Source organism: Sus scrofa, chromosome 15 (assembly GCF_000003025.6).
Source record: "Sus scrofa isolate TJ Tabasco breed Duroc chromosome 15, Sscrofa11.1, whole genome shotgun sequence".
NCBI lineage: Eukaryota > Metazoa > Chordata > Mammalia > Artiodactyla > Suidae > Sus > Sus scrofa.
The window spans coordinates 109,904,285-109,920,363 of record NC_010457.5 but is presented as its reverse complement, the minus strand read 5'-3'; the positions used below and the strand labels follow the sequence as shown (position 1 = coordinate 109,920,363).

Sequence of the window (16,079 nt, the reverse complement as noted above, 5' to 3'; positions counted from 1 at the left end):
TTTTTGTATTGATATATAAATATGTTCATATAATCAGTTCTTAGAAATGGAACTCTTAGGTGTTCCCATCGTGGCTCAGTGGTTAATGAATCCAACTAGGAACCATGAGGTTGCGGGTTTGATCCCTGGCCTTGCTCAGTGGGTTGAGGATCTGGTGTTGCCATGAGCTGGGGTGTAGGTTGTAGACGAGGTTCGGATCCTGCATTGCTGTGGCTCTGGTGTAGGCCAGCGTCTACAGTTCCTAGCCTGGGAACCTCCATATGCCTTGGGAGTGGCCCTAGAAAAGGCAAAAAGACAAAAAATAAAAATAAAAAAAAAAAAGGAAAGAAAGAAATGGAACTCTTAGCTTAAAATTATGCATATCAAATTTTGGTTGATAACTGCATAATACTTATTACAGTAGATCATAAGGTGCCACTCGAATCATTAGTCAGTAGAGCTGAGGTCTCAAAGCATCATCCTTAGACCAGCAGCATCATTACCACCTGGGACCTTATTAGAAATGCCATTTTTTGGGCCCCATCCCTGATATACCATAGTAATCAGAGTTCTCCAGAGAAACAGGACACATAGGATGAATACACAGATAAAGAATGAGATTTAGGAGTTCCCGTCATGGCGCAGTGGTTAACGAATCCGACTAGGAACCATGAGGTGGCGGGTTCGGTCCCTGCCCTTGCTCAGTGGGTTAACGATCCGGTGTTGCCATGAGCTGTGGTGTAGATTGCAGACGCAGCTCGGATCCCGAGTTGCTGTGTCTCTGGCCTAGGCTGGCAGCTACAGCTCCGATTAGACTCCTAGCCTGGGAACCTCCATATGCCACGGGAGTGGCTCACGTAAAGGCAAAAAGACAAAAAAAAAAAGAATGAGATTTATTTTAAGGAATTGCCCCATGGGATTATGGAGGCTGGCAAGTCCAAAGATCAGTAGTCAGCAAGCTGGAGACCCAGAAGAGCCAATGTTGTAGTTCTGATGCCAAAGCTGGCAGTCTTGAGGCTTAGGAAGAGCTCATGTTTCATTTTGAGTCCAAAGGCCGAAGAAAACTGATGTCCCAGTTGGATGATGTTCAGGCAGAAAGAGTTTGGTCAGACTTTTTGTTCTCTTCAGGCCTTCAATTAATTGGATGAGGTCCATCCGTATTAAGGAGGGCAATCTGCTTTACACCATCCACCAATTCAAATGCTAACTTCATCCAGAAACACCCTCGTAGGCACACCCAAGATATTGTCTGACCAGATATCTGGGCAGCATAGTCCAATCAAATTGACATGTAAAATTAACCATCATACATACCGAATCAAAACTCTGAGGGCGGAGTTCCCGTCGTGGCGCAGTGGTTAACAAATACGACTAGGAACCATGAGGTTGCGGGTTCGATCCCTGCCCTTGCTCAGTGGGTTAACGATTCGGCGTTGCCGTGAGCTGTGGTGTAGGTTGCAGACGAGGCTCAGATTCTGCGTTGCTGTGGGTCTGGTGTAGGCTGGTGGCTACGGCTCCGATTGGACCCCTAGCCTGGGAACCTCTATATGCCGCAGGAGCGGCCCAAGAAATAGCAACAACAACAACAACAACAACAAAAAGACAAAAGACAAAAAAAAAAAAAAAAAAAAAAAACCTCTGAGGGTGAGACCTCGCCATCTCGTTGTACACTCTCCGGGCAATTTTAACATACAGCAGAGTTTAAAAATCACTGCCCTAGAGTGGCGTTTCTGGCTACTCAGATTTGTGCTTGAAGTCTTGGGGAAGTGCTCTTTAAGAACACACAACTTGGTCGGATTAGTCACTGATCACGGTAAAAGATTCCCATCTCATTGGCAAGCTACCTTAGAGAAAAAGCATTGCCGTCAGGAGCTGAGGAGAGATGCTCAAGCTTTATCAATGTCAGTTTGAGAACCTACAGGTGCTTTCCCTGAAGGATTTTCCTGTTTGTTGATTTCAGATGCACAGTCTCTGGTAAACATGGACCTGTACTGTGGAGCTGAGCGCCTGTGCAGGGCCTTCTCTGCCCTTGTTGGAAAGATCACCTTGTCCAACATAAAGTGAAGAGGAGTCCAGGATCAAAGGCCCCTTGGGGTCATGACAAAATATATTCTCAAAATCTGTACTGAAAACATCAGATCTTCTACCTCTCTCTGGTGTGAAACATGAAGAAAATGCTATTTTTTAATCTCTCTACTCCTGTGTCTTTGTTCTTCAGATTAAAGCCTTGGGAGTGAAGGGTGATGGAGGGAAATGGAAAGAAGAGGCAAGTCAAATCCACATGTGCTAAGTTTCTAATAGAGGCTCATCTTTGAAGATATAAGTAATAATATTTAAGCTTGTTATCTACAGGAATTCATGCTTCAATATCTAAGTTAATGAACCGATGACCTAATCTTCTATCTAGATGCTCCTGCTGGAGAGAATAGACTTGGTGAAGAACTAAAAACACAAACACACACACACACACACACACACACACACAGTGCATGCAGAATTGGTGAGATCTGAATTAACTCTGTGGTTTGTACCAATATCAATCAATCTTGGGCTGTATTATTGTGCTGTAGTTATGTAAAAGGTTACCTTGGAAAGAAGCTGGATGAAGGGTCTATGTTTCTGTATTCCTTTTTTTTTTTTTTTAAATGAGAGTTGCAACATTAAATTCAGGTTCTCGCTTGGGGGTTTTTTGTATTTTTTTTTTTCTTTTTTGGCACACAGACAGTATGTGAGTATTCCTGGGCCAGGAATTGAACCTACGCCACACAGTAGTAACCAGAGCCACAACGGTGAGAACACAGGGGCCAGCAGAGAACTCCCTGTATTATTTCTTACAACTATATGTGAATCAACAGTTATGTCAAAATAAACAAATTATTTTTTAAAACATGAATGTTTCTCACTAAAACTTCACATCCTATGAGTTTGGCCAATGTATTTGTGTGCCTCCCTCTTCTGTATGTGTGATTAGAGTATCAATGCTTAATAATGGCCAAAGGAATAACTAACATTTTTTGTGTGTGAGCACTTATGTTCTAAGCACCATATATGCACTAACTCATTTAAGCCTCACAACAAACCTGGTAAGTGGAAATCTCATTTTATGAGAAAACTAGGCACAAAGAGGGTCAGTAACTTGTCCAAAGTCATTTGGTCATTACTTGATGAAGCTGTGATTCAGACCCAGCTTCTGAACCTGTACTCTAACCCCTGCTTTGTACCTTCTCTCAATAAATATTGTTATGGTTCCATTGTTCTGCCTATTATCTGAATGTGTAGCCCATGTTACCTTTAGAGAAGCTGTGGGTTCTTTTTTTTTTTTGTCTTTTTGCTATTTCTTGGGCCGCTCGCTCCCGCGGCATATGGAGGATCCCAGGCTAGGGGTTGAATCGGAGCTGTAGCCACCGGCCTACGCCAGAGCCACAGCAACGCGGGATCCGAGCCAAGTCTGCGACCTACACCACCGCTCATGGCAACACCGGATCCTTAACCCACTGAGCAAGGGCAGGGACTGAACCCGCAACCTCATGGTTCCTAGTCGGATTCGTTAACCACTGCGCCACGACGGGAACTCCTGTGGGTTCTGATTTATATGGCCCGTCATGTCTAGGAATGGTTCCAGAGTGGAATAATGTCTGGCTGGTAGGATTAGGACAAAGTTATCCCTGTTCAGTCTCATTTGAAACATTTTGAACTTGCTTTTCAGCCTATCACAATTTTTTTTTTTATTTTGGTTTTGTTGTTCAACATGTTCACTCTCCTTACTTCATTCCAGCTTGTTCCTTACAAGTTTAGGAATGTGACCAGGGCACCAGTCAGCAAGCTACAGCTTACGGGCAAATCGGCCTGCTGCCAGTTTCACGCAAGCTGTGTGCTAAGAGAGGTTATTGCATTAAAAAAAAAAATAGGTGAAAAAAGCAAATGAAGAAGATTATTTTGTAACACTTGAAAATGATACGGAGTCACATTTCAGTGTCCATGAGCAGTTTTATTGGAACACCCCCATGCTCATTTATTTACACATTATTCACATCCACTTTAATTCTACAAAGGCAGAAGTATTTAGTTGCACCAAGGACTGGACGGCCTGCAAAGCATCAGAAAAAAGTTGTCAGCCCCTGTTGCATAGTACCAAGATGTGGGAGGAGCACGGATCAGGCTCTCCTGCAAGCGCTGAAAGAGTGGCCTCTTTTCAGGAGTTCCCATGGTGGCGCAGCGGAAACAAATCCAACTAGTATCTGTGAGGATGTGAGTTCGATCCCTGGCCTTGCTCGGTGGGTTGGGGATCTGGCATTGCAGTGAGCTTCAGTGTGCGTTGCAGACGTGGCTGGGATCCAGCGTTGCTGTAGCTGTGGCATAGGCTGGTAGCTGTAGCTCTAATTCAACTCCTAACCTGGGAACTTCCACACGCTGTGGGTTTAGCCCTAACAAGCAAAGAAAAAAAAAAAAAAAAAAAAAAGAAAGAAAGAAAGAAAAGCGTGGCATCTTTTCAATGACTTGTAAGAGGTAATGAGCTTATGGGATAGGTTTTAAGAATACGATGCGAGACATTCTCTAATGTAATGCACAAAAGCAAAATACTTCTGTAGACGTGGTAGTCAAAGGGGCAGGTTCTAATGTGCTCATTCTCCTAACCAAGTTAAAACTGAGGCTGGGCTCCCTTCCCAATTTCTTCCCCAGGCTTACTACTGTTAGGCTTTGGTTAATCTTCAGATGCAGCTGTATCTTCTAATAATAACCCTTTGGATAAGATTTTTAGCTTAAGGAGGGCCCTCAAGCGTCAGTGAAAACAATTTCTGAGGCTTCCTTTGGACCTGGGAAAAGCAAGTGAATTGCTAACACATCTGAAATTCAAACTGGTTGTCAGTCATCAGTTGTAATAGGATGATTGGGGAGATGAGTGTAATTAGAGATAAAAATAGCATTGTGTCTGGAACGCCGATAAATTTGCTAATTGGACAGATTTCTTTGCTATGAACCTCATTCAGGACTGGTTATTTTGAGGGAAAATATTTTTATGGGTTCTTTTCTTGTAATGCTGTTCGTTATATTTTTAGTTTGTTTTCCAATGCAAAATATAACCAATGATAGAGTTTTAATATTTAATCCAATAGAAAATATGCTAATTAAGAATTATACTTACTGCTATTTTATTAGAGTTTGGATTGTCACTAATGGTAACATTAAATATTGAAATTAAAATACTCCAGAGTTCTTATTGTGGCTCAGAGGCTTTAGAACCTGACTAGCATCCATGAGGATTCAGGTTCCATCCCTGGGCTTGCTCAGTGGGTTAAGGGTCCAGCGTTGCCACAAGCTTCAGTGCAGGTAGAAGATGAGGCTTGGATCCTGTGTGTGGCAGCTTAGACGTAGGCCAGCAGCTGCCGCTCCTATTTGACTCCTAGCCTGGGAATCTCCAAAGATGGTTGCTAAAAGGAAAAAAAAAAAAAAAAAAAAAGGAAAATACTCCAATAACTTCACTTGGGGTCCAGAGCTTTTATTAATTTTGTTCCTGTTAGAAGAATGCTTTATGTACCAGTTTTTTGGGGTTTTTGTGCTTCACTCAGTTCAAAATATTCAGGTATCACAGACCATCAGTAACTGGTAATTAATAAATATAGTGTCTTATTTACCTGTGCACAAGCAATCTGGTGATTAATGTCTTGGAAATCATGCAGCGCATTCCAATTAAATGCATGGCACTCTAGTTCATTAACAATATCAAGCATCCCAAACAATGTTCAAAATGAACACAAAAACCTGAGTGGCCCAATCCCCTACCATCTTTGGAAGCTATTTTAACTCCTTCAGACACTGGGATGATCTGGTAGTAATGTCACCATTTGAAGGAACATGCTGGCGGCCTAAAAGAATGACACTAAGTACTCTGAGAGGTTAGGACTTAATATGTATCTCTGGACTCATTTCGAGTAAATAAATGATCAATAGTCAAGAAAAAAAAATATATATATATATTTGTTTAAATTCCAAGATGTGAATAAGCTCCGAGGTTAGATTTCTTTTCTCTTTATTTCCCGGTCGCTGGTTATTTTTCCAATAAACTTAGGCCCACTCCTGTGTATGTGTGTGCTTATCAAGTCTTCAATCATCTCTTTCTTCTTTAGGGAAGGGATTCTTAGTTGCTGAGAATATGTACCTGAAAGTAGAGAAAAGGAATTAATCATTAGGTCACCAGATTATTTGCAGGTTAATTAAATATCAGTGACCTGGTTTGAAAAAGAAAGTGTGGTATTTCTGACAACGGACTATCAAGATTCTATAATGAGTTCCCATTGTGGCAGGTTAAAAACCCAGCATAGTCTCCATGAGAATGCAGTTTCGATCCCTGGCCTTGCTCCGTGGGTTAAGGATCCGGCGTTGCCATGAGCTGTGGTGTAGGTCACAGACTTGGCTCGGATCCCGAGTTGCTGTGACGGTGGTGTAGGCTGGCAGCTGTAGCTCGGATTGCACCACTAGCCTGGGAACCTCCATATGCCACTGGTGCAGCCCTAAAAAGCAATAAAAAATAAAATAAAATAAAATAAAATAAAATAAAATAAAATAAAATAAAATGATTGTATACAAATTTACTGCAGGGTGTGTATGTATATTTGTATTTATGCAAAGCTTTGTGTCTGAGGAAGTTTAGTTATATAATATGAATTAAGTAGATTATAATAAATATATTTCCTTGTTGATTAATATGTATTAAGATATATTTTCTGATTAAAAAAGTAAAAATTGTCATTATATAATTTTAAAATAAAATAAAAAGAAAATGCTTTAAACTCTCCATAGTGTAGTCTTCCAGACATAACCATAGCTTTATGCCTACACACTTTATACCATAATTTAGTTTGCCATACCCTACTATGAGACATTTAGTTTATTTCCAAATTTTCTGTTCCTTTAAATAATATTGGAGTAAAGAAACTTGTACTGCATCATTGACTACATCTTTGAATGATCCTTTAGGATGGATTTCTAAATGACTAATTTCTGAATATTTTGCTTAGGAAATTTTCTGGAGTGAGATAAGCAGATAATCAAGCATTAATGAATCTAATTATTTATATTTCTGAAGTATTGTTTTCTCTTCTGCTTAGTGACTAAACAATGAACTTTGGCCAGCTAGTTAGACTGACTGCAAATATCATGAAATTATGAATCTAAATTATAATCTTCTTTTCATGGAGAAAAGCAAAGACTCACAATTCTTCTAGACCATACAAACTACCAGGCTTAGGCAGCAGGCAGGTTTTTCTGTTCCTCTCAGAGGCAGAGCAAAATGCGTTGAAGGACAAGATCATAATTTTTGACACAAACAAGTGTATACTTCAAAATCCCTTCATTTGTTCTGAATGAAGCCTTTTCTAACCCGCAAGTTAACCTCAACTATGTTATTTTCTATTTGGGAGCTATTATCAGCCTTTATGCTTCCTAAATCTATTTCTCTCTCTCCCTCTGTCTGTCTCTCAGCCTTCATGTAATCCATCATAATTTAGTAGTTAAGCCTGGGACCACCCTCTGCAGCCTTCTCAATACTTCAGCATTCTGGAATTAGCTTGTATCTTTCTACATAAGGTAACAATGCTCTTTTGAGTCTTTTCACAAATGATCTCTCTAGACTTCAGATTTTCTTGGAATTTTCATTTCTGAATTGACAACTGTGGTATCTAGGCCATCTCACTCAGCTCAGTAAGATGTTCTTGGAGTAAAGCTCTTCTGGATTCTTCCTATAGTTAAATACATGCTTTTCATACATTTACTTTTTTATAGAATCACAGAAACATCAGAACACAGAACCTGAATAGACTTTATGGGTCATCTAATTCTTGCCACACTCTTCTATTTCAGATGAATAAGCCAATTAAGTTAATCATCTTGCCCAGTGTCACATGGCTATTTGATATCTCTTGTTTTCATACTTGTTGGCTCAATATTGATAAATATATTAACACACACGGTTATATAGGAGTTTTGTGTTTTTAGTAAGGAATGATTCATAGCAACATTTCTCAAATGTATTTAAACTATTTAACTTGAATACATCAAAATAGCAAGAACCTTCTTGGGTATTATGTAGACTTATTTTGGTTCTCTCTTTCTGCTCTGATGATGTGATTTCCCTGAGAACTATGGCGACAAACATCTCTTCACACTCATCCCCCTCCTGACCTAGTAGCATATTAATTCCCCAGTGACAAAAGAAGAAAATTAGTGGAGAATCTGTGCAGGTACATCCAGAGCCCAGTTGAACCACTAGAGATTTAATCAAACCTCTTGAGATGAAATCTCGATGTTCCTGCAACTATTTAACTTTCAGACATGGTGTCTTCTTGACCCAAGACCCTCTTTGACTGTAGTTACACAATACAAATGGAAAGTCTTATTTCCTGGTCTGCAACAATTGTTTATGTCAAACATTAAAATATCTTCAATAAAGTGAAATGTTTACTCCTACTACTTTCAAAATGACTCCCAGGAAAGTTTGCAGACCAGCTGGGTCAATAGCAACTTTGTAGCAAGATGAAGGAAGTGGTTTCCAAAGCTAAAGACAAAATTACTGCTTTTTTTTTAAAGAAGATGGAAATGCCATGTTGAAGTATGCTCAGAAAATTACAGACAGTCTCAGACTATTGTGATAGCCTTGTTGCAAGCAAGCAAACTGAAGGCTGTTTTTGAGATTATATGCATATAAGATAAATATACTTATCTATAAATATATTAAAATATATAATTATAGATAATATATACAATTATTTTCATGTTAAGTTGGGCACAAATAGTATTATTTTCATTTATTTTATAGATACTTAAAGTTATAAAAAATAAGCACAAGATACAAAACCAAGAAATATTGGTAGTAATTTGCTTACGACAGCCGAATAGGATAAGAATGGAAAAAACAGTACATAAGAAAAATACAGTCCTTACTGATGCTGATACCTGGCTGCCTCTATTCAAAATATTTTCATTTGGTAACCAACATTTAAAGACACTTATTTTGTATTTTTACTTTAGTAGCTAAGCTGCTGAAAGAAGATATCCTCTGAAAAAAAGGAAATTGGCTTAAGTGACAATAACACTTGCTAAAATAAAAAATTTATCTACAAATGATAGCAGTGGATTAACTAGTTTTATGAAGCAACTAATGATGTTTTGTGTTACTGAGGTTACAACAAACTAGATGTTTAAAGGTTCTACAATATCTTGGTAAAATATTGATCTAGAACAATTACTGTTAATTGCTATTTTAATAGATATTTTATAGGAGTATATATAGAGATAACAATTCTCACAATGAAAAGTACAAATGCAAAAATTATTTATACTTGAGTTTCCACTAGCACAAACAATTACTACCCCACCCAAACAGCCCTTGCTGCAAGCTTTTGGAAGCTCATTGGTTGAAACAACACTGAAAAAGGAACAAAAAACAGTATGAATAGGGCTGTTATCTCTTGTCTTACTCACAGTGGCTCATTCACTCTCATTCTTATTCTCTAAAGGATATTTCTTCCTGTGCCCCCAGGGAAGACTGCATTTGAATATAATATTTATTTCAGTGTAAATCTCTAAATCTGTTGGAAGTTTTAGATTTCTAAAAATTAATTACTCAGCTTACTGGAAGTTAATTACTTATTTGAAAATGTATTCAAAAAACAAGGAAGAATGAATTGGCAAGCCAGCCGGTTTTTCTACCGTTTACATCATCAACTAAGTACATCTCAAAGAGACCTTCCCATTTACATGAAAGCAGTTTTTTTTTTTTTTTTTTTTTCCTATTTAAAGGGGCAAGAGCTTGTGTGTTGTTAGTGTTCCTCAGGCTAATATTCAAATCTTCCCACTTCCACGCAAACAATCCAGGTTATTTCAGCCTAACTGAAAAAAATACTGATGATTTTGGGGGCATCCCTTCATACCTTGATGCTGCATTTTAAAAATCATGCTCTTTTTTACTTGTCTTCCTGACTCTCTTGCTGCCGTTCACATGAACTATGAGGATGAGGATAATCTGTCAAGTTTTTTGAAAGTACTGCAAGACACAAAAGGAAGTGTATCTATCTTCCTATCACTTGTGTGCTCTCTGGGTTCACTTCTGAGAAGAATATATACGCAAATGGATTCCCCTAAAGCCATTTTTTTCCCTCTTCCTCACAATTCAGCACATTCATACTTGATTGACCCTTTCAAAAACACGGAACTTAAGACCAACCACCTTGTTTTCTTCCTGTGTGCTGTGGATGCTCTTCTTCTCCAGCCAATTGCCTCCTTCCTAAGCCATGGTTTCTGGAGAGGACACAGTCTACATAGATGTCCCAGAAGAGTTGGGCCAGGTCCCAAAACAATGCCCCATGCTTCAAGTTTTCAGATGACTTCAGGTAGATCATAAAATCCCAGAAACCTGAAACAGTGTTGGAAATTGGAGGTTTCCACATTTCCAGGAGGAGCACTGAAGAAGATTCCCAGCACTGAGGATCAGCTTGGTTAAGAGCCAGCAGATCTGTCTGGCTGTGACAGAAGAAAGGAGACACACAGCACATTCCCACAATGAGCAGGGAGCAGGTGAGACTCAGGGGGCAGTAGACCCCTCCTCTCTTCCCAGGATCGGCCATGGCCTTGAAACTGCACAAGATGGAAATACCTCATATGAGTCCCTGCTTTTGTTCCACTCGGTATAGAAAATAATTACGCATTTAAGAAACTTGGTGCCAGAAAAAACAAACAAACAAACAAACAAAAAAACAATCATCTTTAGGAAATATTTTGCAAGCCCTATTCTATCTAAAATAATGCATTGTCAAGCCAAGTAATAGAAAACCAAGATATTTAGACTAAGAAATATTTATTCCTAAGATGTGCTCCTTTGTAAGATAAATAAGTAAAATTGTTTTCTCTAGCACAGGGAAATAGTTTTAAAGAGTACTAAGTGAAAATTTTCAATCTTACTGCATGGCTTTTATTATTCTGTATAACATATACATAATAATACCATATACCGAATATGTACCAAATAATACCATAATTTAGCATAGCTATCTTAAACCAGGACTCTCATGTAGTTAAGAATTTGAACATATTTGCCATTGAATGATTTCCTACTATGGTTTCTTTTAGTACTATAAAAAGACATAAGAATTGTAAATATTATAAATAAAAATAAACACAAGATAGTGTGCTGAAAGTCTGGAAATCAAGGTATATTCAACCCATTAGAGCAGAATTAATGAACGTTTTATAAACCAAGGTATATTCAACCCACTAGAGCAGAATTAATGAACACTTTATAAGCTTGACGATTCGGACATAACTTTCATACAGATGATTTTTTTCATTTTTTCTTCTTGCTATAAATCTCAAGAATTTAAAAAAATTATTTTCCTCTGGCTTTCAAACCTATTGCAATAAAACCTACACATCCATATACCACTTTGTAGTTATTATGCTACATTTCAGACAAGTCCAATGAGAAATGATGTACTTAAAAAAAATAACACAAATTTTCTCCCCCCTCAAAAAAAACTCATCTCAGTCTTTATAGAGTATGCAAAATGTATATCACACTTAAACAACTCTAGCATAAAGAAAAAGCAGGAAGTTATATACAGCTCACTTTCAGTTTTATCTTGCTACGTCCGAACCTTTTAAATGTTAGTATCATGAAGGTAAGCAGGCACAGCTTATAAGACCACTCATGAGACTATGTCTCTATTGGAACACTTGATGATAACACCATATGATGGAATCTTTCTCTTCTGTATAGTAGCAAAACTTTGAGGCTCCCTTAAATGGGTATTTCAGAAACTATCTTTGAAAAGGCACATTCCTAAAAAAGTATGTTGAGATACAAGGTTATTCAAAAATGTTTCCTCTGTATGTCAGATTATTTACACAGGATATCTTCGTGAACAAAATCAAGTTCACTATGTCCTTTTCTGAACTGAAACATTAAAGTCGAGGGGCCGCAAAGGCTGTTTTTTCTTAACGGACAAGTCAAATCTATCAGTGCTAAGTTTACTATAAGACCGAGGTCGGGATACTGTCCAGGGTGCTGAAGTTGGAGAGCCCGGTACTCACGGACTGCTTCCGCCGCTGCGCTCACGTTGGCTCCGTCAGGTTCCCTTCCCTTCGGAGAGTCTTCCCCCAGCTTGGAAGTTCCTTAGCCCTGGGGTCCTGCGTGTGTCCTGCTATAAGCCCCTTTCGCTGAGCTCCGCACGTCTCGACCCCGCACCTAGTTCCATCGCCTCTCCCTCCTCAGGGTGGAGCTGCCTGGGACCCTCTGTGTCCTTTGTGTCCCATCAGCCTCCTTACTCCGCTGCTTTACTCCCAAGTCAAAGAAGGGCGCCCTTCTGCACTTACCTAAGCAGCCCTCTCGGATTCCCAGTAGTGTATGGAGAGAAATGCTCAGGCTGCTCCCCGAGAGAGTGACGGTCCCCAGCTTCAGCGTCCTGAAGGCTACAGTGCCTCTTAAGCAGTGGGAGTGCTCCGCGGCTCTTCAAGTCTACGTCAAAACGCCAGGAAACTGCCGCCACCTCTCGCCCCCGAGTCCATCTCCTGCAACCCCCTCCTCCCTCCCTCCCCTAAAGATTTCGCTTCAGGAAACTAGCAGACTTAGCCACACACACCTCATTGACCCTGACCCACACCCAGCCTCCACTAGTGTAATTGAGCCCTGTGCCGTTGGCTTACCTTGTAAGGCGCGACACCGCCGGCGGGAACTGGAAAGTTGGGACCCAGTCCCGCGCCCGCCTAGAAGCAAGTTGGATCCCCAGATTTCCACTTTCAAGACCTGCCTGGTTTGAGAATAAAATGATAGGAGGGAAGACTCAGGACTCTTAGAGTCGGAGAAGGCACGTGAGTGCCTTCCCAGCAGTCAGTAAGGGCACAGAGAAAGTAAGGTTTCCGGAGATGTCCTGGGTGTGAATTTCTTCTGTCTGCCTGTGGTCCCTGGGGAAAAGATGTGGGTGGGCGAAGGGATATGGTACTGCCGGAAGCCTCCCTTGACTGGGCACAGGACACCACATTATCTCCAGACTCTGTAGTCAGGCTAACCTCAGGAACCCAGGTTGACACCAGCACTGTTTGTGTCAGCCCACTGCTCCAGATTTCACAGTGGGGTTCCTGCTTTCCTAGAAAAGGAAATGCCTGGGATTCCCTTTGGTTCTCAACTCAAAGCTAGTTAATATCCTAGTCAGTCCTGTCATCTTTTGGAGATCTCCTGAACATTATTAGCACCAACCCTAACTGAAACACACCCAGACCAGGAGCCTGGGGCAAAAGTCTTACATTTTCCAGGGTTTCTAGGTTTTGTCCCCTCACCTCAAAACCCTCTAAACATCCTGAAAACCAGTTTTAGTCTCAATTAACTGAAGGCTTTTGAGTAGCTCAATAGTTTCCATGGTTACCTTCCAGAGGGGCAAAGGGAGGAACCCAGGCTTATAATAAGACTTACCAAAGTCATGGGAACTTTACCTCTACCCAAGTGATAGGAATAAATGATCTCTGGAGAGGATTCCTAAGGGATTCTGGGCTTTTTCTCCTGCTCTGAAATCAGATGGAGTATACTTGAGTTTCTCAATCTGTGAACTGAGCATACTAAAGTCTGCTCCTCTTCATCCTCTGAGGAAGTGGGAAAAGGTCATAGAGGAGACTTTCAACTTGCTTCCTGAACATCAGGGAGCTCTTAGCCTCTGGAGAAAGTCATTAGAGAAGCATAGTATGTGAGCACAAGGGATAGAGATTGGCATGGGAGAACCCTGAGAATGGGAAAGGAGGGTGCAGTGAAGGCATCTTTGAGGAGGAGACTGCTGAGCTTCTTGAAGAGGAGTTATACAATGTCCTAAGGTCATAAGGATTGGCAAATGGTCTCCTCCAGGCAGAGAAGTCAGTATGAGCAAAGGCATGGAGGGAACATTGAAAGCAATTCTGCAATTCTGGGAAGCAAAGTCAAGGGAAGGAATGTAGAGAAAGAAAGAACAGAGGTAAGGAGGTGGGGTTTAACTCTGGTTTTACGTGTTGATCGTTACATTGCCCTTGAAAATATCAGTATATAAATATGCAGTGCTTATTTTATTTTTGAGCGCCTATGTGTCAGGCACTATTCTAGATGCTGTGTATACAGAAGTACAGATAAAACCAAAAAAAAGTCCCTTTACTCACAGAGCTTACACTCTAGTGGAGGTGGGAAAAGAAAATGAATATTTTAATTTTAAAATTATATACATGTCTAATGATTTGTGTTTCTAGTTTTTGTGTTGAATGGTGAGTTTACAGCTATGCATCAAAAACAAAAACACTACTAGCTAATTAAATTTTAAAAATGGTGCCATGTATAGATCAAAAGTGAGTTTATCATTCTGAAGCCCAGGGAAAAATTTATGTGTAATGTATCATCATGGTAAGAAAAATCAAAGGATCACCAAGAAAAAGTAAAGCAGGATTAGAAAAGAATGATGAGGAAGAGCTATTTTCTATGGAATAGTGATGAGGGGATACTTGAGTAAAGATTTATTAAAGTGAAAGAGTAAGTCATGCATATGCCTGGACAGAATGCTCCAGCTGGGGATTAGGGGAAGCATAATGGCCTTGGAACAAGTGTGGTGTGACATGAATGTACAGTGATAGGAGATGAGGTCAGAGAGGTGGTCAGAAATCCATTCCAGTTGCTCAGTAGAGAACAGACTAGAGAGGAGCAAAGGCAGAGACAGGAAGTCAAGTTAGGAGCAATAATCCAGATGAGATGTGATAGTGGCGTAGATAAGGATGGTAGCAGAGCATTTGATAAAAGTGATTAGATTCTGAATATATTTTGAAGGTAGAATGGACAGGATTTACTTCTAGACGGAATGTAGTGTGCAAAAAAAGAGAAAAATTCAAGATTACTTCAAGTTTTGGGGCTAAGGAAGTGAAAGTTTGGAACCAACAGCTAAGTGAGGAAAAACGGTTTGAGGAATAACTTTGGGGAATGGAAATCGAGAATTTGATTTTCTACAAAGATATATTGTACAGCCCAGGGAATATAGCCAAGACTTTATAATAACTTTAAATGGACTATAATCTATAATATTTTTGAATCACCATGTTGTGCACCTGAAACTAATATACTATTGTAAGTCAATTATACCTCAATTAAAAAAAATTTGCTTTTCAACATGTTATGTTTTGAGATGACTGACATCCAAATGGAAAAGCTGAATAGGCAAGGAAGAGGCAGAGGCTAAAGATAAACACATATAGTGCTCAGGAAAAAGGTCTAGATTTTGAATTTTATCAACCTGTGGGCAATATTTAAATCCTCATGCAGAAGTGGAGTTCCCATTGTGGCTCAGTGGTTAACGAATCTGACTAGGATCCATGAAGACACGAGTTCAATCCCTGGCCTTGATCAGTGGGTTGAGGATCTGGTGTTGCCATGAGCTGTGGTGTAGGTCACAGACATGGCTCGGATCCCATGTTGCTGTGGCTGCGGCGTAGGCTAGCAGCTCCTGCTCCAATTCCACCCCTAGCCTGGGAACCTCCATATGCCTTGGATACAGACCTAAAAGACAAAAGACACAAAAAAATAAATAAATAAAATAAATAAAAACCTCATACAGAAGTATGCAAAGTGGATACCATAGTAGCCTAAGGATAGAACCTGGGCAATGCCAATATTTAAGTGATTATGAAGCAGAGTTAAGAGGAACCAGGAGAATTTGGTGTCTTGAAAACCAATGCCATGACTATTTTCACAGGGAAGAAATAAACACCAGCACAGATTCGGAAAAGCAGGGCGTGTCAACAAAATGAAGGCAAAGAATTTTCCATTGGCTCTAAAAAATAAGAGGTCACGAAATTGCTTACTAAGAAAAATTCTGACTGACTTTGGGGGAAGAAGTGGTAAGCTGAGGCAGAAATGGAAAGTGGGGAAATACAGACGGTGCTTGTGGAAGAGGCACTTGCTACAAAGTTTAGAAAAGAAGAGGGAGAAGAATTGGCACAGGAGTTAGGGTTTGGGTCTTTGTCAGGTTTAGAGGCAGAGGGAGAGGAACCAACAGAGAAGGAGGACTAAAATTTGAGGGAGAAGGACAACCTACAGTCTCAGAAGACACAGGATG

At 39.9% G+C, this 16,079-nt stretch overlaps 2 protein-coding genes across 2 annotated transcripts in view; one reads left to right on the top strand and one right to left on the bottom strand.

Annotated features, from left to right (window-relative positions):
* DYTN (dystrotelin) overlaps positions 1 to 2,043 on the top strand; it is a 58,068-nt gene extending 56,025 nt beyond the window's left edge. Inside the window, exon 12 of the mRNA XM_021075388.1 lies at positions 1,940 to 2,043. Within this exon, the coding sequence (XP_020931047.1) occupies positions 1,940 to 2,043 (104 nt within the window). The remainder of the gene's footprint in view (positions 1 to 1,939) is intronic.
* On the bottom strand, positions 5,472 to 10,598 carry FAM237A (family with sequence similarity 237 member A). The gene is made up of 2 exons (XM_021076514.1): positions 10,202 to 10,598; positions 5,472 to 6,136 (listed from the first exon to the last, which is right to left on the bottom strand). The coding sequence occupies exons 1-2, from the start codon at positions 10,596 to 10,598 to the stop codon at positions 5,991 to 5,993; spliced, it is 543 nt and encodes a 180-aa protein (XP_020932173.1). The 3' UTR covers positions 5,472 to 5,990.

Bases quoted from the DNA above. Each gene is read 5' to 3' on its own strand.
- FAM237A (XM_021076514.1), bottom strand. From the start codon at position 10,598: ATGGCCGATCCTGGGAAGAGAGGAGGGGTCTACTGCCCCCTGAGTCTC. The intron at 6,137-10,201 runs GTGGTTGGTCTT...CTCTACTTTCAG, and splicing joins GCACACAGGAAGAAAACAAG to GTACATATTCTCAGCAACTA.